This window comes from Triticum dicoccoides, chromosome 5B (genome assembly GCF_002162155.2).
Source record: "Triticum dicoccoides isolate Atlit2015 ecotype Zavitan chromosome 5B, WEW_v2.0, whole genome shotgun sequence".
Taxonomy (NCBI): domain Eukaryota; kingdom Viridiplantae; phylum Streptophyta; class Magnoliopsida; order Poales; family Poaceae; genus Triticum; species Triticum dicoccoides.
Genome location: NC_041389.1, coordinates 650,497,002 through 650,523,994, shown reverse-complemented (window position 1 = coordinate 650,523,994; position 26,993 = coordinate 650,497,002). Strand labels below are relative to the sequence as shown.

At 48.4% G+C, this 26,993-nt stretch overlaps 1 protein-coding gene across 1 annotated transcript; it reads left to right on the top strand.

Annotated features, from left to right (window-relative positions):
• Positions 1–12,163: 12,163 nt before the first annotated feature.
• On the top strand, positions 12,164–13,413 carry LOC119306506 (two-component response regulator ORR42-like). The gene is made up of 3 exons (XM_037582703.1): positions 12,164–12,240; positions 12,742–12,973; positions 13,098–13,413. Exons 2-3 carry the CDS (start codon positions 12,758–12,760, stop codon positions 13,284–13,286), a joined length of 405 nt encoding a protein of 134 aa, XP_037438600.1. The 5' UTR covers positions 12,164–12,240; positions 12,742–12,757; the 3' UTR covers positions 13,287–13,413.
• Positions 13,414–26,993: the final 13,580 nt, after the last annotated feature.

Here is a 26,993-nt window from a genome sequence, read left to right as displayed (position 1 = left end):
TAGAGCTCTCCGTCATGAACCTTGTAGGATTTCGACCGCCAAAAAATACAGCGAGCCTCATTCTGATCTTCAGGGAGCTCTCTCCTATTAAGGTAGGCCAAGAAGGGTTCGGTCCATGGGGCAATGACTGCCATGATAAGATGGGCCGATGGTGTTATTTCGGCGGCTGAGCCCTCGATGATATCAGTATTATGTTCGGAATCTAGGGGTATAATTGGGTCTGGAGTGGTGTTGCCGCTCTCCCCTTGCCACACCACGGATGGCCTGAAGAGCCTTTCTAGGAATATGTTAGGTGGGACAGGGTCGCACTTAGCGCCGATGCGAGTGAGGACATCCGCCGCTTGATTACTTTCTTGAACCACATGATGAAACTCGAGCCCCTTGAACCGAGCTGACATTTTGAGAACGACGTTACGATAGGCTGCCATCTTCGAATCTTTGGTGTCGAAGTGTCCATTTATTTGGGATATTGCAAGGTTTGAATCCCCGCGCACCTACAGGCATTGTATGCCCATGGAGACGGCCATCCCAAGACCGTGCAGTAAGGCCTCGTATTCGGCTGCATTGTTGGAGTCAATGTATAATATTTGGAGTATGTACTAAACTGTATCTCTAGTGGGGGATGTCAAGACAACGCCCGCTCCTAAGCCCGCCAGCATTTTGGAGCCATCGAAGTGCATGACCCAGTTGCAATATGTGCCATACTCTTTAGGGAGTTCAGCCTCTGTCCATTCGGCGACAAAGTCGGACAATACTTGGGATTTAATGGCCCGGCGCGGTTTGTATGTTATGTCGAATGGAAGGAGCTCGGTGGCCCACTTAGCAATCCGACCTGTGGCATCGCGATTGTTAATTATGTCATTCAGTGGTACTTTGGAAGCCACCGTGACCGATCACTCTTGGAAGTAGTGTCGCAGCTTCCGGGATGTCATGAAGACCGCATATACTATCTTTTGGTAATGAGGGTAACGAGATTTGCATGGTGTGAGGACAGTGGATACGTAGTATACCGGCTTCTGAAGCGGGAATTTGTGTCCGTCCTCCTCTCGCTCGACAACGAGAACCATGCTCACCACTTGGTGTGTTACGGAGATGTATAATAACATTGCTTCGCCAACACTCGGCGCGGCCAGGATTGGGTTACTCGCTAAAAGAGCCTTTGTTTCTTCTAGTTCAGCCTTGCCGCATCCGTCCACTCGAAGTGGTTAGTGCATCGGAGAAGGCGATACAGTGGAAATGCCTTTTCTCCTTATCTGGAGATAAAGCGGCTTAAAGCTGCCACGCATCTCGCTAGTTTTTGGACCTGTTTAAGGTCAGTTGGTATAGCCAATTGTGACAAAGCCCGGATTTTGGCTGGATTGGCCTCAATTCCTCTATTGGAAACGATGAAGCCCAACAGTTTTCCGGCAGGAATGCCGAAAACACACTTTTTCGGATTGAGCTTGATGTCATATGCACGGAGGTTGTCGAATGTGAGACGTAAGTCATCTATTAGTGACTCGACATGTCTAGTCTTGATGACTACGTCATCCACATATGATTCAACTGTCTTGCTAATTTGTTTCTCCAGAAATGTTTGAATCATGCGTTGGTAGGTGGCGCCAGTGTTTTTGAGCCCGAAGGGCATAGTGTTGAAGCAGAAAGGCCCGTATGGGGTAATGAATGCCGTTGCGGCTTGACCAGACTCCTTCATTTTGATTTGATGGTATCCGGAGTATGCTCGAGGAAACACAATGAGTCGTGTCCTGCGGTAGCATCAATAATCTGATCGATGCGAGGGAGGGGGAAGGGATCCTTAGGGCATGCCTTGTTGAGGTCTTTAAAATCGACGCATAGGCGCCAGGATTTATCCTTATTTGGCACCATCACCAGGTTTGCTAGCCAGTCCAGATGTTTTATTTCTCTGATGAATCCAGTCTCGATTAACTTGGATAGTTCCTCCTCCATGGCTTGTCGTTTGGGTTCGGAAAAGTGCCGCATTGTTTGCTTGACCGGTTTATATCCCTTCAGTATGTTAAGGTTGTGTTAGGCCATCCTGCGTGGGATTCCTGGCATATCAGAAGGGTGCCATGCGAATATGTCCCAGTTCTTGCGCAGGAACTCTCGTAGCGCAGCGTCGACTGTTGGGCCGAGTTGTGCCCCGATGGATGCTATCTTCTTGGGGTCCGTCGGGTGGAGTTGAAATTTGACTATTTCATCTGCTGGTTTAAAGGAGGTGGATTTGGGTCGCTTGTCTAGGATTACATCATCCCTATCCAAAGTGGAGCGCAGCACGGTTAACTCTTCGGCCGCAAGGGCTTCAGACAATGCCTCGAGGGCCAGGAATGCGGTTTTGTTTTCAACGCGGAGTGCTATGTCCATATTGCTGGCAAGAGTGATCATACCATTGTGCCAGGCATCTTGAGCTTCATGTACCCATAATGAGGTATAGCTTGGAAGCGTGTAAATGCATCTCACCCCAATAAGGCGTGATATCCGCTGTTGAAAGGGGCCACTTGGAAGGTTATCTCTTCGGATCGATAGTTCTCCGGCGTGCCGAACACCACGTCAAGTGTGATTTTTCCCACACATCGTGCCTCCCGACTAGGAATGATTCCTCGGAAGGTTGTGCTGCTTTGCTCAATGCGGCTCCTGTCTATTTCCATTTTGTTGAGTGTATCCTCGTAGATGAGGTTTAGTCCGCTACCGCCGTCCATGAGAACTTTGGTGAGCCGAAAGCCGTCCACAATTGGATTGAGGACCAAGGCGGCCGGTGCCCGGACTGTACGGAATTTTGGTTCGTCACTGCCATTGAAGGTTATGGCCATGTCATTCCAAGGGTTTGTTGCCGTGACTTGGCAACCTTCGGCGAGGTCGCGGAGGGCCCTTTTGCGCCGATTGTTTGAAGCAAAAGTCTCAAAGACCATCAATACGCTGAGGTCGTTGTCTTCCGGGTGATGTTGCTCTGGGGTATTTTTGGTGAGGATATCCTCGCCGCTCTTGGCCACTTGCCGGAGTATCCAACATGCTCTAAGGATGTGGGTTGGTATGGTGTCCGGTGTTGTGTGTATTTTGCATGGCCTATCGAGCCATCCCTCCAGAATGGTTCCGCGCCCCTTGATGTGCTTAGATTTATTTACTATTGGTTCGGGTGCCCCGCGAGGGTGCATCCTTTTTGCCCGGACGAACGGTTGAGTGGAAACCGGTGGTTCCTAGAGAGCTACCTGAGTTCTCCAGGCGCTTTCCATTGCGCAGTACTTCTGTATGATGGTTGCCAAGTTAGTGAAGTGTAATACGCGATGGCGGTTGATGGCGTTGAGGATTCCTACGTCCATGCAATTATTGCAGAATGCTGAGATCGCGTCTTTGTCGCAGCAATCTTTAATCTTGTCTTTGACAAGGAGGAATCTGGCCCAAAAGTGATGGACTGTTTCCTGAGACTGCTGTCGTATGTACATCAGATCACGTATATCTGGGTGGGTGGGTGGCTTTAAATCCGAACCCTGACCCAATTTGGGATCTGGAGTTTGAGAAATCTCTGAGCTTAATAGTTCGGGCTCCGGGATATCAACTGGTTTTTCAGGCCCATCATCTGATTCTAAGTTCGGATGACATGTCACGTCATTCCACGGACAAGTATCCTGCTTTTCGAGATCGGAAATCCAAACATAGTTCGTCCTCAATATAGAGGAAGAGTTGTCGTCTTGCTCCTCAACTACCGCTATCTGATGGGTGATCGGTGGAGATTTGATTTCTCTCTAATCGGGTTTAAGCCCAATCCGATCATAGTTTGTAGCGACCCCCAAAGCAGCGATGTGATCTAGGAGTTCATTTAAAGATGACAACCCTGTCGGATCCATCCGTTTGGAGTATTCGGAATCAACATGGAGGTGATTTGATATGACCCGAGAAGTCATCGTCGGCTTAACGGCCATACGGGCGGTCATGGTAAAGCCGCCTAGCCGGAGGGTTTGGTCTGAGGTCAGGGCTTCTCCGGAGGTGATACTGTCTTTGATAACAAGGCGAGCCATCAATCCTGTCTTCGACGTCACAGCGGAACTCTCAATGAAAGCACCAATGTCGGTGTCAAAACTGGTGGATCTCGGGTAGGGGGTCCCGAACTGTGCGTCTAAGGTCGATGGTAACAGGAGACAGGGGACACGATGTTTACCCAGGTTCGGGCCCTCTTTATGGAGGTAATACCCTAATTCCTGCTTGATTGATCTTGATGAATATGAGTATTACAAGAGTTGATCTACCACGAGATCGTAATGGCTAAAACCCTAGAAGTCTAGCATGTATGATTATTCTTGTCCCATGGACTAAATCCTCCGGTTTATATAGACACCGGAGGGGACTAGGGTTGTACAAAGTCGGTTATAGAGAAAGGAATCTTCATATTCAAATGCCAAGCTTGCCATCCACGCCAAGGATAGTCCCATCCGGACACGGGTGAGAGTCTTCGGTCTTGTATCTTCACAGCCCATCATTCCGGCCCATGTCCAACAGGCCGGACGCCAGAGGACCCCTTAGTACAGGACTCCCTCAGTAGCCCCCGAACCAGGCTTTCAATGATGATGTGTCTGGCGCGCAGATTGTCTTCAGCATTGCAAGGCGGGTTCCACCTCTGATGACTTCAAAGAGATGTATTCGGCCTTGCATTTAATGTCGTACCTATCGGCTTCTGTGCATCCATGACTTCAGCTTCCACATGTCGAGCGAATACGAGAGGTCGGGGCATTTTTTGCACATAACACCCCGACCATGTAAGAAAAGCGTCTATTTAAAGGGATTGGATCTCAGATCCGTTCCACATCACGCGGAAAAATCCTCAGAGCTTGCTAAGAGGAACCACTCCAACATGGCTAGCGCTCCCAGTTCTTCCTCCCGTCCCCACGGCTCCGAAAAAGGTGATTGGGAGAGCTGTTCCGTATCCCACACTCAGCTGGTGAAGCTGCAAACACAGGGATTTCTTCCCCCCGCAGATCTAGTTCCCGTTGGAGTAGGATTGACTTCATTCAATGGCGGGGCTCAGGTTGAGAATTTCCCCAATCCATCAGGGGGGAACGAGTGTGCTTCGTTCCCTACTTACTAAGAGGCATCGGATTTCCAATCCATCCGTTCCTCCGAGGACTTCTGGAGTATCATGGCCTCTAACTGCACAATTTCACTCTTGCCTCCATCCTGCACATCACGGGTTACGTTGCTCTCTGAGCTAATCCTGGGCTGTGAGGCCCATTTTGAATTATGGAGGAAACTATTCTGCCTTGTCCCTCGTAACCAAGAGGGATCAATATTTGAAGTGGGCGGAGCCGAGGTATGGCGCATCCCCAGGACCGGATACCTACCCGGCACACTGAAGAAGGCGTCTGAAGAGTGGCCTTCCGAGTGGTTCTATATTGAGGACATCGCCCTTCCTGACCCAGTCCGAATGGGTCTGCCCGAATTTTCAAGCGCTCCGTTGAAGAAACGCCACAGCTGGTGCCCTCAGAGCCTCGATGTGTCTGCCTCGGCATGTTCCGACACCGCTGAGCCGTCTCGATGATGTCGGTGCAGGTGTCCGGCTCAGGGCCCGATTCACTGATCTTGCGGATGAAAACGTGGATTCCGCCGAAGGGGACCCGATACCCGTAATCAATTGAGCCGACCTCGGGGCCCTAGCCCGCGTCGTCGATGTAGAGCTTGTCACGACGGCTCTTGGTCATCTGGCCCACAGCGTATCCCTTGATCCCTGCGAAGTTGCCCTTCAAGAACTCGAAGCCACCATGTGCCAGCCCCACGGTGGGCGCCAACTGTCATGGACTTGACACGACAGATGTCCTAGCAGAAGGACTTAATCATGGAGCCACAACAACTAGGTTAGCTTAAAGGGGTTAATCAGGACAAAGGACGCAGAGAGTTTATAATGGTTCAGCCCCTCGTGGTGGAGGTAAAGGCCTACTCCAGTTGGGATTGTATTTCTTGGGTTTCGATTACCAGGGAGCGAATACGCTTGACCTAGTTCTCGATCTCTTGTTTCTTGAGTTAACCCGCCGCCAGGTCACCCCTTTTATATACACACACTACTAGGGAAAAGCCTATACACAGAAAGTTACTAGTATAGCGAGGGTTAAAAACCCTCGCTACTGCTACTTACCAGTAGCGCAGGTTTTTAAACCTCGCTACTACTAAGTTGATAGCAGTAGCGCGGGGTTTTAACCCTCGCTACTACTAAGCGGTCTCTACCGTGCCCCCCGGGACATGCCATAGTAGTAGCGCGGGTTTTTAAAACCTCGCTACTACTAAGTTTGATAGCAGTAGCGTTGGTTTTTAGCCCTCGCTACTACTAAGTGGTGCCATAGTAGTAGCGAGGGGGTAAAAAACTGCGCTACTACTAAAGGTCCCATTTTCAAACTCTACCCCCCTGTGGATCGCCTTTTCAGTTTAAAAAAATAAATAAAAGAAAATGATGAAAATGTCAAAAAAATAAAAGAAAATAAGTTTCCCATGTGATATGTGGTCTAGTTGTTGGGAAAATTTGCAAATATGAATTTCGACTTTATTTGCAAAATCTCTTGAGAATTTGTAAAAATGGGCATAACTTTTGCATACTAACTCGGATGGAAAAGTTTTTTATATGAAAAATCATCTACTTGAAAAGTTACATCCAAATTTAACGGGGGGGGGGGGGCAGGGGAACCCCGTTAAACATTTTCAAAATCCTAAAAAACCTAACAGAAAAAAAGTTACGGGGCTTTTAAGATCTAGAGTGGAAAAAATCGAAAAAAATTCAAACTGTGTGGTCAAACTGTGGTCAAACAATGGTCAAACTAATTATTCTAGAATATTAGTGTTACTAAATAATTATTTTAGTTTTTTTGAATTTTTGTCAAATCTGGTCAAACTATGGCCAAATTGTGGTCAAACTGTGGTCAAACAATGGTCAAACTAATTATTCTAGAATATTAGTGTTACTAAATAATTATTTTAGTTTTTTTGAATTTTGGTCAAATCTGGTCAAACTATGGCCAAACTATGGTCAAACTATGGTCAAACTAATTATTCAAGAAATATTAGTGTTACTAATTTTTTAGAACAATAGTTTCAAACTTAAATAGTGAAATGTGTGACTTCACGCTCAAGCTAAATTCCTGAGGTTAATAGGATTGACATCTTACTATTGTCAGGAAAACAACAAGTGCAGACTTGGAAACGAGGGAGAATAGAACCCGGAAGTTAAGCGTGCTCAGGTTGGAGTAGTGAGAGGATGGGTGACCGTCCGGGAAGTTAGATGATTTGGAATGATGAGGGGTGATTAGAGATTAAATTGAGCAGCGATGAGGGGTGATTAGAGATTTGAGGTTAAAATAATTCAGAAATTTGAAAATTAGGGAAAAAAATCGAAATATTTTTTCGAAAAAATTCAAAAAAACCCACGCTGGTAGTAGTAGCGCGGGTTTTTACCCACGGGTAGTAGTAGTAGTAGTAGTAGTAGTAGTAGTAGTAGTAGTAGTAGTAGTAGTAGTAGTAGTAGTAGTAGTAGTAGTAGTAGTAGTAGTAGTAGTAGTAGTAGTAGTAGCGCGGGTTTTTACCCACGCTACTACTAAAGGACGTAGTAGTAGCGCGGGTGGCACACGCGCTATTGCTATAAGTTAGCTGTAGCGCCTTATTAGTAGCGCCGGCCCCCTCGCTGCTAATAGGCCCAAAACCCGCGCTGCTGCTAGGCTTTCCCTAGTAGTGACAGGTTGATGCCTGGCGGTTTATAGAGTCCCGGCCGGCTCATACACAACGTGTCTGGCTCGGTGACTGACTAAGCTTGCCTTACAATACAAGTTATACATGTGGCGGTTTATCCTCTTGGGCCTCAAGTCGCCTTTGGTTCTTGGGTCGTCAATAGGCTTGCTATAACCCGCCATCTTTATTGATAAGTCACTAGTGGTATGACCCAGCCCCTCCTGGGCAGTTCATACACAGTAGTTATATCCCCAACAGTTTATCTTTAAGGTTTATCTAAGAACTAAAATAATAGTTATTTTTATTTAGAGTTATGTAATGCATTATCCTATGGATTATGCGATGGATATTCTTGTAAGTATTAAGCAATAGTTGTTCATTTTATTATGCGGATATAGTTTTGATTAAACCTCTAGTTTATGATGGTTTATTCATGATGAAATTTAAAGTTTGTTATCTATAACATTAAAGCTAAACAACTTGAGAAGACTGATAAAACGACTAGTGTGTGGCACTGCTTGGTTATATCGGATGAACTGACTGGATACATTGTGATGTATTAAGTTCGATGGATATAACAGGGCGCGGAGAATATTTTTCGTCAATGTAATGAGTAAATATGATTTACTCGATAAAACATAAGGACTGAAATATTTAAAATAGGTCAAAGAAATTCAGGATGAAGATATAATATCATTATGGCAAAAGATAAACAAGATTCATCTTTCGAGAAGAAATATATCTAGGTCATAAGTGTAGCTAGCAATTGAATAATTGTGGAATTATTACAATTATCGATCTGCTCTTAATAATTTTTTGGGGATTTGTAATTGAAACAACAAATTATTCACTTAAAAGAGCCACCATCTAAAAGTCTGATAAAAACTATAAAGAGTAATAGAATTTTTCAAACCAATCTTTGATCGTAGTGTTTGTGTTCCTTACACAAAAACAAGGACAAAAGTCTGATAAAAACTATAAAGAGTTATAAAATCTTTGTCGGAGAATGAATGTTTTCCGAGAAAAGGTTTACTTGTTAAAGGAGTAAGTGGGAGGATGATAGAACTTATTGAGATTATTGAATCTCTGGCTTAAGTTGAATCAAAATTAAACCAGAAATGTTTTGGATCAATTTTTCCATAAAACTAAGCAAAGAATATACTACATTAATTAGATGTAGGAGCTTCAGTTAAGACTGTAAAAAAATGCAAAGCTTAGGAAAGATTATCAGACCTACTGAATACCTTATCTTAGAAGAAGACGAAACCTACGCACTACAAGGAAGCAGTGATGGTGCCCGGTTAGAGAGGTATGGCTTAAACCATTGAAATCCAAAGTGAAGTCCATATACAAGGAACAAGTTTTGAACTTAGTGAAACCTTTCGATGGTGTGCTAGGCACAAAATGTAAATGGATTTTCAAACATTCATGGATAATGATCCTAGAAGAAAAGTTTTACAAAAAGGTTTTGTAGGAGTGGAAGAGATGATCTTATCAAATTTTCTTATTAGTAGCAATATAAAAAATATAAATGGATTACAATATTGAGTGTTGTTTATTGTTCATATATAACAGATGAGTAACAGAACTCTTTTGAAAAGATTTCAAACAGGATGTATATAAGATACAACCACAAGTTTTTGCTAGGAATACATGAATGATATAGATATTTCAAGCCATGTATATCATTTGAAATAAAATATCAAGTAGTTGGAATTTGATAAAGTAATTGGAGAATTTAAACTTTATCAGGAAACTTGTCAATACAATAAGTTTAGTGGGAGCTCTATAACCATTTCTGATCTTACATATGTATGAAATATCACTTGACCAGAGATAATATAAAGTATATTAGCACAAAATATAAAAAAAATCATGTTTCTAAAAATACCTAGAATTATTGGATGAAAATCTATACACATAGATTGAAATATCCGATTATGCTAAGACATGTACTGTGACAAAGTTTTAAAGAAGTTTAAACGGGGAAAATGTTTTCTCATAATGTCACATAGCATAACACTGTGTAGATATCCATATTGAATACAATTTATAAGCATGTGTGAATGGATAGAGTTCAATTTGCTTCAGAGATTGAATTCATCCTTTATGCTATCGAATGTACATAGCCATATGTTTCGTATAAACTAATTGTTAGTAGTAAGTACCATAATGAACCTAGAGAGGTTCACGAGGGTGATTGCTTAAAACACTAAGTACCTCAGCTGGATGAAAGTTTTTCCTTTTTTTTCCATGGAGGAGATGAAGAGATTCGTGTAAATAGTTACTGAAATTGTTTGCTGTAAAATTAACACAAACTAACTTCATGACTGATATAAATTAACCATCGGGGTATAAATTTTTGAAATAGTTTCATAAAAGAAACATGATTATGGATTTTATATATGATATAGATTTAGGCTTGAGAAGACTTCAATAGAGTATAATCTGGATCAATAAAAGTTTAATGATATACTATGGTGTAGTTCCAAATATTAACCATATGAAGATGTAGTAAATGGACTATATGGAGATATAGTGTTACTGTCAAATGGACTGTATGGAGATATAGTGTTACCATTAATATACGATAGGAATTACACAGAAAAAACCAAGATATTACAAGTTTAAGGAGTGTATAAAGTCATGGGAACATGGAGGCGGTGGAGTTATGCCTATGGGGTCCCCGTGGCCTTGGATCGCGTCCCCTGGTCATGAGTTGGGGGCGGAAGATGCCCATGGGCACCACCTTCCGCCTCTCCGATGCTCCTTGGGACCTTCTAGACATGAAAATCTGCAACTTATCTTTTTCTCTGTTTTTTCATCACCGAAAAAATTATCCTCCTGTTAAGTCCAAAAATGAGATAAAATAAATAATGAAACTCCTCACTATCAGCCAGAACTTCTTGAATCCCGACATGGTGGTCAGTCATCTTCGCATGTGCCGTCGCTAGGAATGCACTGGTGTTCACGCGAATACTTGTCCCCACAACAAAAATACAGGTCGCTGGCTCACCTGAATTCGAGCCGCTAGCTCTAACGAACGTAATCACCTCCCCTGTGTCATGGTGGCATGGTTGCACATGCCAGAATTGGGGCTAACATATGTGGTGGCCATCCAACAGGAGCGGGGCTGTAGCGCATGGGACCTATTATTGCTCAAGTTCTTCCTCTTGGATAGAAGAAAAAATTGCAGCTCGTGTGATGTAACTTGGGGCCTGAAGGCGGCCACTGTCGTAGCTCATCTTTCAGCCCGAGGAGAAACTGGGACAGAAAAAACATAGGGCTCAAAAATGGGTCGAGCTATAGCAAGTGATATATGTGGGTATCGAAGTGTCGGTGGTAGTCGTGCATACTACATCCCTCAGGCCTGACCACCAACCAATTGCCAACACTGTAGCAAGAAATACCAGAAAAATTCTCAGCCTCACTTCTACCACGATCTTTTACGTCATGGACGGCCCAAAGAATGTCATGCACGTGCGAACACGCCTAGGACGAAAAACCCATTTTTGTCATAACTTTTTGCCGTAGAAGTATGAGCCCACCACATTTATGATGATATGTGTTTTTGTCACAATTATAACATGGAAGTGTCACTTCCATGACAGAACAAGTTTCATTTGGGCCATAATGCATATGTGTCTTTTTTTGTAGTGATTGCTCTGAGATCAATATATTATTGAGACTTGGAGTCTTGTAAGTTGACGTTGTAAAGTTTTGTAGATCAATAAAGCACTCTTTTGTACAACGTTTTCTATCCTTTTACTCTTGGATTGTAAAAGCATATGCCAAGATGATTTCTTGTGCTGGCATGTGCGGCTGTCTGTCTGGATACGGTGGTAATTCACTGTACCCAAACAAGGTCCTATAGATACATTGGAGACATATAAAATGACACTATGCAATGTAATAAGTAGCATGCATATTTCGCATTGACGCATATATAAACAAATATAAAAAAGTAAATAGTTTAATATATTTATTTAATGCGTTTAATATTGTTTTTGCATAATTCGTAGCAGAAACGCGAGATCTTCAGATTTCCTAATATTTTGTGATATATTGTTTTTTAACATGATATATAAAGCATCTGCTTGCATTTATGCAATATATTTCAATATATGAACATTTATAACCCTTCGTATCCCACCCACCCACCACCGATCGACACTCTCCCCCGATACTCTATTTCGCCAATGTTCTTCTTCCCGTCCACCCTCAATCACCTCTCTCATGCTACCCAACACACCCTTCTATCAATATAGAAGCGAGCAATATTGCATATCTGGAAAGATGGATCATTATTTAATAAAATCTCCCAATATTAGTTTGCCATATTTATTTGAGTGGAGAGCGGTGCAGATTTTGCATCGTGAATGCGATGGAGATTGGCTGACCATGAGCTACGTCTCCCCTTCGGCCCGCTATATATAACGCAACATAATCAGGGTACAAGGCACACCAGCACCAAGCAGTCAAGCAGCAAGAGCGGAAAGATCTCCGTTCTCTTCCTCCTCGACCTCCTCGTCCTCCGTCTCCTCCACTGTAATTTCTGACCTTATTAGCCTTCATATCCCTATCCCATCCTTTGTTTCTTGATCTGTTTTCATCATCCACCCTTTGTAGTTTTTGTTTCCATGTATTATATACATGAGTTTACAAGAGGTGAGGTTATATATGTGTAGGGTGTAAGTAGTTCATTTGATCTATATAGTACACTTGTGTTGACATCCATGTTTATGCCTCTATATATACGTGTTGCCATTTTTATGGTTTATTTTCTAAGTTGATGTTATTTGGTTGCGTCTATTTTTTGGAGCTACATGATTTCGTAAATAGAAAGAACATGCAAAATTAAGCATTCATATAACAATTGATCAATCTATATGACGGAAGGTACCAGATTTCTTCTGTCACTTTTTCATTATGTTTTGGGAATTTTATATTAGTGAAACTATTATGTCACTAATTAATATTAATAATTTCCTTGCGTGTATTTGGAATGAGTGTGTAAGGGAATAACTAATTTCTTTATTCTATTTTCAGATTCGTCTAGCTGATCATGGCATCCAAGGTCCAAGGATCCTCCTCCATGAAGGCACTAGTTGTTGAGGACAACACAGTTCAAAGGATGGTCCTCTCAATGAAGTTACGCAATTTTGAATGTGAGATTACTCATGCCATGAATGGAAAAGAAGCAGTTGACCTATTCCTTGAGGGGAAGAAGTTTGACATTATTTTTTGCGACAAGGACATGCCCATCATGACTGGTCCTGAGGTGCTTTGCTTCCCCTTTGGATTTTCAATGTTTTTACAATTTTTTAGAAATGTACTGATCTGAACATAAGTCCTTGTTTTAAGTTTGCAAATAAACTATTTTTTGTTGTTGTGTTGCTTAATAGGCAGTTGTAAAGATCCATGCTATGGGGGAAACTGATGTGAAGATTGTTGGGATGTCAGCTGATGACGATGCCATGGAGGTGTTCATAAGTGCTGGTGCTGATGTTTTTGTGCCCAAACCAATCAATGTTCAGGATCTCAAGTCTATAATTAAGGAAGTCATTAACAAGAAGAAGAACACCATGGTCTAGCACAATCAAACTTCCTTGAGCGATGGAGGAAAAAAATCTACTCATGGAACTATGTTTTCTTATGTATGCATTGTCATGTTGCTTAGTTTTATGTTGTTTAATTTCGAAAGATTAATGTTAAATTTCATTCATTCTAAACAAGAAGAACATGAGGCACTATCCTTGATTCCAAGGCATTGATATATTTCTTGATCGGCACCAATATAAATAGGGCGCAATGTAATAGATATCATACATATTTGTCCATTGTCACTTTGATAAAAAAATACCAAAAAGAACTAGTTACAAAATTTATTTGCCAACTTTAATCGAGGGTATGTTTTGCCCAATTTCTAGGAGAGAGGCTCGTGGCTACTTGAGATTGTTTTAACATTTCGTGAGACATTGATTTTTAACACAATACTCTGAAGTACATCCTTGCGTTTATAAACCTCCACAAATAATTTTCTAATATATTTCTGTTTCTAAATATCTATAAACCTACTTTTCCATCCCTCCTGCCCTGAGTGCCTCTCTCGCATGATTCATCGTTGCTCTTCGTCCCATCAGCCTTCCCTAATCGTACATCCATTCTCTCATGCTACCCAACGCATCTCTTTGTCGTCGCATAAGCCAGCAATACAACATTTCCAAAGATGTGCATCATTAATGTATATATATATATATATAATCTCCCAATATTCATTTGCCACATTTATGTGAGCAGAGAATGGATGATTTTGCATCGTGAAGGAGGTGCAGATTCGCTGGCCATGGGATAAGACTCCCCTTTGCCCCTGTATAAGTACCATGGTATACTCAGGGTGCAAGGCACACTACACCCAAATAGTGAAGCGGCAAAAGAGGAAACATATCCATTCGACTCATCTAGCTCTATTATAAGCTCTTGCTTCAGCCTACATTTCCCTATTTCATCCTTTGTTTTTATACCTTGTTTTATCATCCAACTTGTAGTAGTTTTGTATCCATGTTTTACAAACATGAGTTTATAAGAGGTGATGGTATTTGTGTGTAGAGTGGAAGTAGTTCATTTTGATCTATATTGTACATTTTTTGTTGGCATCCATGTTTATGCCTCTATATATACAAGTTTAAGGAGTGTATAAAGTCAGGGGAACATGGAGGCATCCATGTTAATTTATGCCTCCTAAAGTACTCAGAGCTCATTTAGATCTCCATAATTAACAAACAAATGAAAATGGTAGAATTTCTTTTGCTGTTCAAAATGAAAAAACAAAAAATGGACAAAGAAAAGTGTTGTTGCTTCCAACCGGCCAACCCATTCATTCATTTTCCCAACTAGTCACCAACCATAAGAATAACAAATGTTAAACCAGTTGAATTTGGTCATCAACCCTAAGCCATCCATGCAAAATTTTGGCCAGTAACCACCAGAAAGCACATGGTCTCAGTCTTCAGCCATAATTACTTTCTTTGAGTTTGTTGAAAGAAAGCACTGGCTCTGACACCAACATTTTTTGTAGTTGGGTGAGCATGAAATTGCAGGGGTTGGAAAGGTGTACGAGAAGCTCACTTTGCTACCCCCTCATCAACTCCAGTAGCCCATAAAGTCAGTTCTTGTGGGTGATCTGAAATTGGCCGATTTCAAGCAAGTCCTAGCAAATAAAGGTTTACAGGTATGTCTCTGATTTTTATTTTGAATTTATGATATTACACCCCTTAGTCATCCTATCCTTCATGTTTTGGCTTTGGAATGTGCATCAAATGGATATCTCTGGTTATATATACTTGAGACCGAAATCTAATGCTAAGAAATTCCTTCCAGGTTTAGTTTGCTAGGGTTGCTCTACGATGCTGCGAGTACATCACCGTATGCAAGATTGGTGATTCTAACCAGAAGGTAAACTAATCAGTAGAGCTGCTATACATTTAGCAGCAATTTTCATCAATCATATTTTTTTGTGGCCACACTTTGGTTGGCATTGTCCTTGAACAACAGAATGACACAATGAAAGATACTCCAAATCAAGCATGATAAGCTGCTTTTAAATTTGAGATTTTTACATCTGTGCCCCTGGTTCCTTAGCTCTACTTATTCATCCCCGCACTCTTAACTTTTGCTCAATTTTCCCCACTCCCTTGCCAGAAACCCTCATAACTGGGCATAACGGACGTTGCCGTCGGGTCAAAGGCTTTGATCTTTAACTCTGGCTAGTGGGGCCATGTTGGATTGTGCCGCGTTGGGTGGGGTCGCTGTTCGACCATTGGGCCGTGGTTTCGTTGTGCCGTCCCTTGCATTAAACGTTTGCACGCACCGCCAGGACAGAAGCCTGCTATGCATGCACCCAGCAAACCCTGCCTGCATGCATCGTCGAGCCTGCATGCACCGATGCCACGATCCCACGATGCATCGACCGAGCCTGCATGCGCCGATGCGTCCGCCACGATGCACTGACCGAGCAGCTTTCTTGCATGCCAGCCGCCACAGATGAAGCGATGGTCACTGCCGCTGGCTTCTCTCTTCTAGCTAGGTGGCTACATATTTGTGTCTTGTGTAAAAAAGAGCCACTCCCTTTCTTAGTTGTACTCATTCATACCTACCAACAATGCTTGCTTGCATGCACTAGCTAGGTGGTTACTAACAAGGGAACCCTACTAACAAGACGAGCTCTCTAAGAAAATAATTAACAAATATGCAGTCCCAATATGTAGATAGGCCCAACAAGCCCATAGCACGATCACATAGCTCAAACTAGGAAGAACTTAATTATAGAATAGATAGAAAACTTAATAATATAATTTAAGAAAAGGGCCAACAAGCCCATAGCAACTCCAACATAGTTCAATTACAACTTAACATAACATAGACTAAAAAAATATAGAGGGTTTAGAACCCTAGCCGCCGCCTTCTCCACCTCGCTCCTCCTCCGGGCACCCTTTTCACTGCTCCTCCGGGGTGTTGTTGATGGGGTACGGAAGAGTGTACATGCACGTCGCGGTGGGGAAGATGTTGTTGTACTCCGTGAACCTGTTGTGGGTGGTGAAAGCGATGAACTCGGAGCCACACCAAAACACCCGGCTGAGGAGGTAGAAGGTGTCGAATGTGTTGGTGAAGTGGGAAAGGAGATCAACCACCACCCGGTTTTGGATGACCTCCTCGATGCGGAACATCGTTGGAGATCCCCTCGGGAGGTGGTGGTAGCCGGATGCGAGGAAGAACTCAGTGAAGTTCCTTGCGGTCCTCAGCCTTGATATTGCCCACACACGTAGTGTGCGATCAACGTACACGCCGGTAGGGTAGAGCCTCTCCGGCACGGTGGGTAGGAAGCGGTAGGTTGGTCCGGTGTACTGCATGGCTGAGGGATCTGTAGAAGATGGAGAAGGGGTCAAAGAGCAAGAATGGCCGATGGACGAGGGATGGCAGAGGCAGAGGGTGGCTTAAATAGCTGTAGTGCTACGTGTTATTTGGCCGTGGCAATAACGGGGTCAAATGTGAAGTTAGTAGCCCGTTTTCAAACCCACTGCAGCATCGGGAGTGTACACGCGTGGGAAATGGTGGTTTGAAAAGAAGAAGAAAAAGAAGCTAATTGCACATGTGGGAATCTGTGGTCAAACCCTATATTATATGAACAAAAAGAGACAATTTTTGAAGAGCTTGTGGCCATTTTGAATGATAAAAATAAATTTGGCCCTTAAAAATTTGGTCATTTTGCATGATAAAAAGAGATAGAGGGCTTGTGGCTATTATACAAATGCAAAATGACCCATTTGGTGATAGTTTGTGGCCATTTTACATGATAAAAATAAATTTAGCCCTTATAAATCTGGTCATTTTACATTTGTATAGAAAAAAAATAACGATGCAAAAAACAGAGCAAGCGATGCAAAAATACAGAGCCAGCACGTTCACAAAAAACAGAGGAAACGATGCAAAAAAAAGGATGCAATTCAACGGCCCAGAGCTTGGTTTCCTTTTGGGCCCAGTAACAATGTTTTTTTTCACGGAGTCAGTGGTGGGCGAGCAACCGAGCACAACCAATAGGATCGCCTCTGGCGGATTGCCCCACGATCCAACGATGCGGAGCCGTCCTTGTGAGCTAACAGCACGGAGCCTGCACACAGCCAGCCCACCTAGTTCCTTCTAGAAGGCCTAATCTGAGGGCTGTCTCTTGGCGCGAGGGTATGATCGGACGGCTGACGTTGGGAGCTAGGGTTAGGCGAAACCCCGCGGGGTTTAGAGGGGTTTTGAGCTGGTCAACGGGGTTTCGAAGGCTTTGACTGAGCATAATTAATTTTAAAACAATCGAAAATATGAAACCTTCACCGTTCGTTGTTTTATAAGACAAACTAACGAGGAAAAAAATACTAAACTTGGTCTATGGTCATTTTCATGAAAAAACCCTAGCTGGCACGATCGAGGTCAAATGAGCACCATTAAGTCAAAAAAAAATATAAAACCTGCGCACAATGTTGTCTTATGTGACATGTTACCAACCAAAAATCATAAACTTGCTCTATGGTCATTTTCATGAGAAAACCTTCACACATATGAGCTATCATGTACATGGTTTCGTAGAGTTCAAGGAGAGGAGGTGGTGTTACCTTCTGTTTTTTAAAAATAAAAAAATAACTAAAGCTTTATTTTAAAGTGAATAAAAAGATCTGAAGTTAGTTTTCCATTTTCATATTTCAAAACATGTTTTTAATAGTTTTTATATTAAAGCATATGTTTTAAAAAAATGTAAAAATATGAAGATTAATTCAAAAAATAGTGAAACTTTGAATCTACACTATGGAAAGTGAATATGTGTTAATAAAAAACATTTGGCTCATTTAGAGTAGGTTCAAAAAAACTTGATTACAAATGGGTTGTTTACCCTAGCCTGGGAGCTCATTTGGAGCACATTTTCTCAAATTCAAATTTATTTGACCTCCTCTAAATCACTTCAAATTTTTCACACATGATCTCGTACACAAACATAGATAGTTTGTCAAGGTTTTACTTGTTTTTGCGTTTTCTTGAATTTGTACTGTCCAGGTTTGCCAAGGTTTACATGATCTCATTTGGAGCATGCATTTGATTTCCTACACAACATGTGTGATCATTGCAGCACCTAAGATCATAGTTCGTTTGGGTCGGCGCGGGCAAAAGTGGTGGCCCGACGCGCCGACCCAAACCCAAATCACGTCTGCTTCGCATCCGCACCGACGCATTTGCGGCCCAAATTTGTGCCCCAAATGCGTCGGCGCGAACGTCAAACGGACGCCACGCGCGCCTTCTCGCTGTCCGCCACGTCCCCACCTGGCGGCCGCCCACTCGTGGTCAGCTTAATTTATGACCACGGGCCCATGCGTCAGCGACGACGATCGCCCTTTTTTAAGCGACCGTTCGGTGGGGCCGTCCTCATCCAAACTCACCATCCCCATCTAGGCAAGCTCGCTCCCCCGTCGCTGGCAAACCCTAGCAAAACCCCTAACCAACCCTAGCCAAATGGGGCTCTTCTCCGGCGCCGGCAGTAGCAAGTCCATGGGCAAGGCCCCCGCCATTCCTTTCCCCCCTGAGTTCGTACCGCCTCCGCCGGCGCCTGCTCACCGGCAGAGGGTGCGAGTGAGCGTGCCAGTGCACCAGGCGGAGTGGCACTGGCAGCACCGCGTCCCTCTGCCGTACCTTGACATCACCCTGCCGCACGACTGGCATCTGGATCCAGAAAGTATCCCAGTGCCGACGGCGCCGCGGTCGACTAGGGCGCACGCGGAGGAGGTGCGGCGCCGACGGGCAATGCTGACGCCGAAGCAGCACTGCGACGCCACCTACGCCACCGACTCGCCTAACTGGGCGAGGTGGTTCTCCTTCGAGCACGAGGAGGCGAGGTGATGCAACTTGCGGGAGGTCGACCATAGCATGCCGCCGCCCCCACTCGTCATCTGGGAGGAAGACCAGGTGGCGGAGGCCGCCTACCAGGCGACCCTTGCGGTGGTCTACCGTGAGGGCGATTGCGCCGTGCCGCCGGTGGCCCCGACGTCTCCTCCCTGATGGCTCGTCAAGGCCGACCTGGAGCCGGAGCCCAAACCCATCGCGCGCTTCTCCTAGATGGGAGTGGTGCTTGAGTGGGTGTCCGCGCCACCGGTTTGGATGGGGGTGATCCCGGAGCAGGAGGCGGCGTACCTCGAGATGTGGCGCCAGCGACGGCTTGCCAAGGAGCGCCATCGCGGCGAGTACGAGGAGATGCTCGAGTGCGACCTCGAGGAGGAGGCGCGCGAGGCTGAGGAGGAGGATCGCCAAGCCGCGCCTGCACAGGCAACCGCACAGCCCCCCGCGCCGGCACTGCCCCCACCGGAACAGCTGCCCGCGGCCTACATCATCGCCGCCTGGAACACGGTGTTCCCCTGGGCCGGCCTTGCGCTGACGCCCATCGACCTCACGCACCCTGAGGACGACAACAATGACAACGCCTAGGGCGCGCTGGGCAGCGCGCCGCTGTCAGTGTACTAAAGTAGGGGCACTCCTTTGTACCCCTTGTGTGCGGGCAGTCAGAGCCACAGGCCGAAGCCACACTTAGCAGGGCAAAAGGGAGGAGTCGAAGATGCAAGATGGTCAAAGCGACGCCCAGACCAGAAACACCAAGAGCAAGTAGGCAAGGAGGGTTCCCCCGGCAAGACCCTTGCCGGGGCGACCCCCATGGCCCCGGCAAGGACCTTGCCAGGGCCGCCTGCCCACTGCCAACGGAGCGGACCACCCTTGAGCCTAGGGCTCGGGAGGCGCCTCTGGGATGGCATACAAATCTTCGTCAAAACCATCAACATATGAGATCAAATGAGGATCAGAAGACGGCGACCCTTGGCGGGACCTTAGCCAAGGAAACCCACAAGACCCCCGGCAAGATCCTTGCCGGGGACGACAGCGCGCCACAGCAAGACCCTTGCCGGGCCACCCGGCAAGGCCCTTGCCAAGGGCTTCAGCGGGGCCACTGCCAGCCCCGCACCAACCAAGTCTCCACCGCCATTCACATGTAGCTGCTAGCCCAACCAGCTAGGCAGGCACCTGCGTGGCAACGCGCAACTTCCAGGCCAACTCAGCACACGCCTGCGTGGCTGCATGCAGATCTTCGTGAAGGCTCCACCGCCATGCCACCTCAGCTGCTTGCCTGCCTACGTGGCGCCGCATGCATCGCTGGCCAGGGCGCGTGTCGAAGCGAGGAGGAGCGGCGACGGATAGGACGGGCCTCGCTCCCGTCCTCGATAAAGCAAGAAGACACCTAAGCTACGCATTAAATGCATCTTGTCCTATAATACGAGCGATAAGCTCATAGCACTGTAGGCCTTTCCACCTCTTGTGTGCCACTGTGGCAGCCCCTTTCAACTATAAAAGGAGGCCCATGGCGTATTGGAGAGGGATTCGGCTCCTTTGAACCACGTAGCCGCCGTAGCTAGTTCAAGAGCTCAAGAACATTCAATACATCCACCAAAGTAGGACTAGGGTTTTACGCATCCTCGTAGCCCGAACCTGTGTAAACGATCCTTGTGCCGATTGCTAATCCTTCTCTTCTCACAACCATGCACCTCCGCAACCGCAGAAGGGCTCCTCGTGATCCCATAGGTGTTGTTTCCCACCGACATCTTTGGCGCTCCAGGTAGGGGTCCTGCGCAATTGTGAGAATCTGGTTTAACAGCCGGCATAGTGGTTTCCCGCGGCTGTGCTCACCGGAGGAGAAGGCGGCCAAGAGAGCGGCGTAGCCTGCGAGCACGAATGATGCCAGGGCGGCAACGAAAAAGCTAAGTCATGCCAAACTTTAAACTTTCCTCCTTAATATAAGGTTATTGTCCTCGGAGATTCTGCCTATGTATGGAAAACCTATACGCAGAGGGGCCCTCCCGCAATTGGCAACACCCTTGTTCTGTTTTGAGTCTGGTCAAAGGCTCAAGCGGCCACATCAAGAGCGGCAAGGTAGCCTTCCGCAATTAGCAACGCTCTCGACTCTGACTCGAGTCAAGCTTGACAGTTTGAGCGGCCGCGTTAAGGGCCGTAAGGTGGTTTTCCCGGCAGCAAGCATACCCAGCAGGCCAATGGGGATCCTTCCTCAAGATGCCGCCTTGGGTTTACGTGCCGGCAAGCCTACCCAGTTAACGTAGGGTGGACATACAAAGGAAAATCTAACGGGAAAATAACATGCGTAATGTCGGAAGTACTACAGAGTCATACTACAAAATTGCCGCCGCGGTTCTAACTAAAGATAGCAATTGTCTTGGTCATGGACCTGCAGCGGCGATAAGAAACGGGGTGCCTAGTCCCTGCGCTGGCCCTCCAACCTCTTGATTTCGTCGATGCGACTGATGATGGGCTTGATACGCTCCTTGAGCTCCGTGATGTCCGCATCCTCCGGCAAGCTCTTCAGCACAACTTCGAAGTCGAGGTTGGGATTCCAGTGTGCCACCTTGGCACGTACCTTGGTCATGGCGCCCCGGTAGAGCATCCGAGAGTCCTCGGCCAGGGAGGCCGTCTAGTTGGAGTGAAGCCGCTCCAGAGCGCCGACGACCCTCTCAAAGAACAGGGTCAGGTTGGCGTTGGGGCTCAGGCTCGTCTCTATGGTGTACCTCATGTCCAACATCCCCATGGTGGCCAACTGCGTGGTGGCCGAGTTCGCAATGACGGCAAGGCGTTCGAGCCAACGCTTCTTGCCCTCCACGTGGTCGTTAAGGTTGGCAACCTCGTTCCTCCGCACCTGCTTCTCGGTCTCCAGGTCCTTGGTCAGGGTCCCCCCTCGGGCGTTGGCCTCCGACAGCATCTTCTCAAGACCCTCCAGCTTCATCCTGAGGTCTCTGATGGAGTTGTTGGCCTCTGAGAGCTCTTCGGCCCTGCTGACGGCCGCGCCATGCGCCTTCGCCAGGGTGCTGTTGAGCGTGTCCTTCTCCTTGGACAGCTTCAGAGTTTGCTCCTTCAGCTCACCCCGCTCCGCCTCCAGCTCCTTCACCTTGCCGGCGTGGACAAGAGCCTTGGCATCGAGTGCCTCCCTGTGCCTCTGCTCCAACTCTCGGGTCCGCTGTGCGACAAGCTTGTCCACCTCTTCATCCTTGCCGTGGAGCGTGGCGGTGAGCTTCTCCTTGCGCGCGGCAAGGTCCTACTCCTGGGAGTTTAGTGCGGCCTCGTGCTGGGTCCGCACGGCTTCAATGGTGGCGGCCATGTTCCTCGCCGTCTCTTGGGCCTTCTCGACGTCGGCCAGCTTCATGGTGAGCTCCACGTCACGCTTGGCCAGGTCGCCCTGGGCGGCCTTCAGCTCGTCTTGAGCCTGGCGGAACCAGTCCTGTTTCTCGGTGACGCGCTCCTGGAGGTCAGCCTCCGCCCTCTCCACCACCATCGTCCTGGACTTGGCCTTGTCCAAACAGGCGTGGTGGAGCGCCTGGAGCTTTCGGAAGCTGGCGCCCATGGCCTGGAGCAGCCGCTCCTCCTGGGAGCTGTCGCCACCAACGCTCGGCTCGTCGATGGCCTCGAGCCCGGGGGCGGGAAGCACTTCGTCATCAAACACCTCTCCCTCGACTGGTGTCCTGGTGCTCGACGCGCCTGGGAGGTGGACGAACAAGTTGTCACCCACCCTCAGGTACCTGCCGGAGCCGGAGGCGGCGGAGGAGGAAGGCTGGTCATCAACCACCTCCTTCTCAATAGCGGCCTTGCCGGCCTCCACGGCAGGTCCCTTACCGAGCTCCCCGGCGGGCCCCTTGGCGGCGCCCTCAGCAGCGCCCTTGGCGCTCTCCTCGGCGGTGATCTTCTCGGCCTGCGCTGCGGCATGCTTGGCGACATCCTCGATGACGGTATCGACCTCCTCTGGGTCCATCGAGGGGAAGTCTGAATGCCAAGAAGGGGATAGGGCAGGGCCAAGATCAAAAGCCAGTAAAAAAGAAGAAAGAAAGAAGGCAAGCAGAAACATAAAGCGAGTGGCTTACCCGCGCCGGGCCGAGAAGCAGAAGTCCCCTCTACGCCAAGGTCTGGCGTCGAGGGGAAGCCACCGGCACCCGTGTTCTCCTCCTACTCCTCCGTGTGCATGGGCTCTGTGCTTGGTGCCCTTGCTGGGGACGCCCCTCAGTGCGGCGTGGTCGATGGGGGTGGTGCATTGGGAGAAGCCCTCTGTGGCTCCCCTTGCTGCTGCTCCCCTCCTACATCCACAACATGGTCAGTACCAAAGTATCGTACCCCTAGCGCACGTCGACGAAGGACGGGTGATGGACTCACGCTGGGGGCTGGGTCGGGGGCTGCTGTCCGGGCTACTCAACACCACGAGTGGCGTGCCGGAGGTGCCTGCCGGGGGCTGGCCGCTCGTCGAAGTCCTGGCCCTCTTCGCCCTTTGGGCCGGCGTCTCAATGTGAGAAGGGGAAAAGCAGAGCTTACTCTTCCTCCTCCTCCTCCTTTGCTGCCTTCCTCTTCATCCCTGGCCTGAGGGACCCAAAGTCAAAAGCGATCCACGCGCCAACGCCTGCCGGCGAGGGGTGAGGCGGTGGCGTCTGGGCATGCTTGGACAACGAAGAAGCGGATGCCTTCTTCTTGGCCACCACAGCCTTCACCGCCTTCTTCATCGCCGCAGCCCTCGTCTGGCGCGCAGATGTCTCCTGGGCCTGCCACAGCTGTGCGGCCCGGCCGGGACAGACCGGCTTGCCAGAGGTGGCCTGCCGCAGGACTCGCCCTCTTCCAGTGGCCGGAGGGTCGGCGGTCACGGTCTCCTCCCCCTCGTCCTACTCCGACGATGACTCGTCGACTACGTCCTCGACGAGGGGAGCCCCGGTGCCGGCATCACTGGCCTCCCCAGTAGCCGCCACCCACTGGGCAAGCTCTTTTCCCCCCGCTTCTGCCGCGGCCTTGTCCTCCACGCTGTCGGCGCTGCCGACCTCCTTGGCGAGCTCCGCCTCCGCCGCCCTGGCAGTGATGTAGTCCAGCTCCACCTGGGAGGTATCCTGGATGAGCCGCGGCTCGGCGGTGACGTACCCCTCGTGCAAGGTGTCAAAGAATTCCTGCACTTGGAGCTCGTATGGCTCGACCCAGCGTGGGTCAAGGTCGTGCGCATTGAAGTCCGACATCATGGCGATGATGTCGGACCAGCGAGAATTGTTGCACAGCGGGACCACTCCTGCCGGCAACTTGAAAAGGGGCCCTTTGACAACCTTGCCGGCCTTCTCGGCAGCCCTCGCAGCCTTGCCTGACCGCTCAACCTCGCCATCGCTATTGACCTCAAGCTAGAAGATCCGTTGACAGAGATGGGCATGCCTCATCACCGTCAGGTTGTGGTCGAGGCCGGGGCGGAGCCTCATGATGTCAGCAGAATTCGTAAAAAGCCCAGCCGGCCTCCCCTTGTTGTGTAGAGGAGTGATTCAGCGGCAGATGTAGTCCGCCCCGATCATCTCGAGGATGAGCCCGTCCTTGGTGAGGTGAAGGATCCTGGTGGTGGTGATCGTGAACTTCTCGTCGTCGGTGTCGACGTCGCCCCAGTCGTTTCCGTGGACCGGCGGCGCCCGGCGAACCTCGCAGAATGCTGGCGGGTCCTCCTCCTCAATCCAATACCACCGGCCCCACCACTCTTCCCACCTCTCCTTCATGGCACCCTCCGGGTACGTCCCCTTGGCCCTCAGAATCTAGGCGACGCAACCGGAGATGGCGCCCCCCCTATTGGACCCGAGGGGAGAAGTAGTGGCGGAAGAGCGCCGTGTTGGGGTGCACCCCGGCAAAGCCCTTGCAGAGGTGTGCGAAGAGAGCCATGCACGCCATGACATTCGGTGTGAAATCCAGAAGGCGGAAGCCGTAGGTGTGCATAATGTCGTTGAAGAAATCGGAGAAGGGGGGACAGAACCTGCAGGAGAAGTAGTCTACAAAGAAGGGGTACCGATTTGGGGTGGCCTCGGCGCAGTTGGCGGGGATGACGTGCGTGACTGGATGCCCTGTCGTTTCTCCCCCCATCTTCACCCCCCCACAGAGATTTGAAGGACTCCCGGAGCTCGAACACGTCGACCGTCAAGGGAAAGTAGGCGAACTGCGCCCATCGCGCCACCTGCTCGGTCTCGGGCTGCTCCGTCGCCCCGGCATCTTTGGCCACTCCCTTGCCTTCGGTGGATTTGGGCACCATGGCGGCTGCGAGAGGCAAGAGAGCAGGGGATGGCGAAAGCGCAGCAACGATGGACGAAGATGGGGGGCTCGAGAAGGAGGAAGAAATGGGGCGGTGGTTCCAAGATTGGAAAAGACGTAGGGAAGGGGGAAAGTGAGCAGCGCGCCCGCGGTTATTCCTTTTTACAGGGAAGGCGCGGGCCGCCTCCTTTCCCATTAACTGCGATACGACGCATGCATGCGGAAGCTGCCCCGTGCATGCCCCCCACGTCACGCATGACCTCCCCCACGTCGCGCAGGTCGTGGGGAAGCCAGCAGACGGAAAGTTACTGCCGTAAAAACCGCCCCGCCTACCCGCGCACCGTTTTGGGACTGGCCCAACAACGCGTTGCGCCTATGTGTGGCCCAGGCTCGGGGGCTCCTGTCGGTGTACTAAAGTAGGGGCACTCCTTTGTACCCCTTACTTGTGCGCGAGCAGTCAGAGCCACAGGCCGAAGCCACACTTAGCAGGGCAAAATGGAGGAGTCGAAGCTGCAAGATGGTCAAAGCGACGCCCAGACCAGAAACACCAAGAGCAAGCAGGCAAGGAGGGTTCCCCCGGCAAGACCCTTGCTAGGGCGACCCGCATGGCCTCGGAAAGGACCTTGCCGGGGCCGCCTGCCCACTGCCAATGGAGCAGACCACCCTTGAGCCTAGGGCTCAGGAGGCGCCTCTGTGATGGCATACAGATCTTCGTCAAAGCCATCAACATATGAGATCAGATGACGATCAGAAGACGGCGACCCTTGGCGGAACCTTTGCAAAGGAAACCCACAAGATCCCCGGCAAGATCCTTCCCGGGGACGACTGCGCGCCATGGCAAGACCCTTGTCGGGCCACCCGGCAAGGCCCTTGCCAAGGGTGTAAGTGGGGCCACTGCCAGGCCCGCACCAACCAAGTCTCCACCGCCGTTCACATGCAGCTGCCAGCCCAACCAGCTGGGCAGGCACCTGCGTGGAAACATGCAGCTTCCAGGCCAACTCAGCACATGCCTGTGTGGCGGCATGCCGATCTTCGTGAAGGCTCCACCGTCGCGCCACCTCAGCTGCTTACCTGCCTACATGGCACCGCATGCATCGCTGGCCAGGGCGCGTGTCGAAGCGAGGAGGAGCGGCGACGGATGGGACAAGCCTCGCTCCCGTCCCCGATAAAGCAAGAAGACACCTAAGCTATGCATTAAATGCATCTTGTCCTGTAATACGAGCGATAAGCTCATAGCACTGTAGGCATTTCCACCTCCTGTGTGACACTGTGGCAGCCCCTTTCGACTATAAAAGGAGGCCCATGGCATACTGGAGAGGAATTCGGCTCTTTTGAACCATGTAGCCATCGTAGCTAGTTCAAGAGCTCAAGAACATTCAATACATCCACCAAAGAAGGACAAGGGTTTTACGCATCCTCGCAGCCCAAACCTGGGTAAACAATCCTTGTGCCGATTGCTAATATTGCTCTTCTCACAACCCTGCGCCCCCGCAACCGCAGAAGGGATCCTCGTGATCACATAGGTGTCGTTTCCCACCGACAGCCGCCTCGTAGTTAGGTTGTTTTTAATTTCTTTTAATGCTAATGTGGACGCGTGGACTCTCGCCGGCCTTACTGGCCATCTTTAATGTTTAATTAAGTTGTTT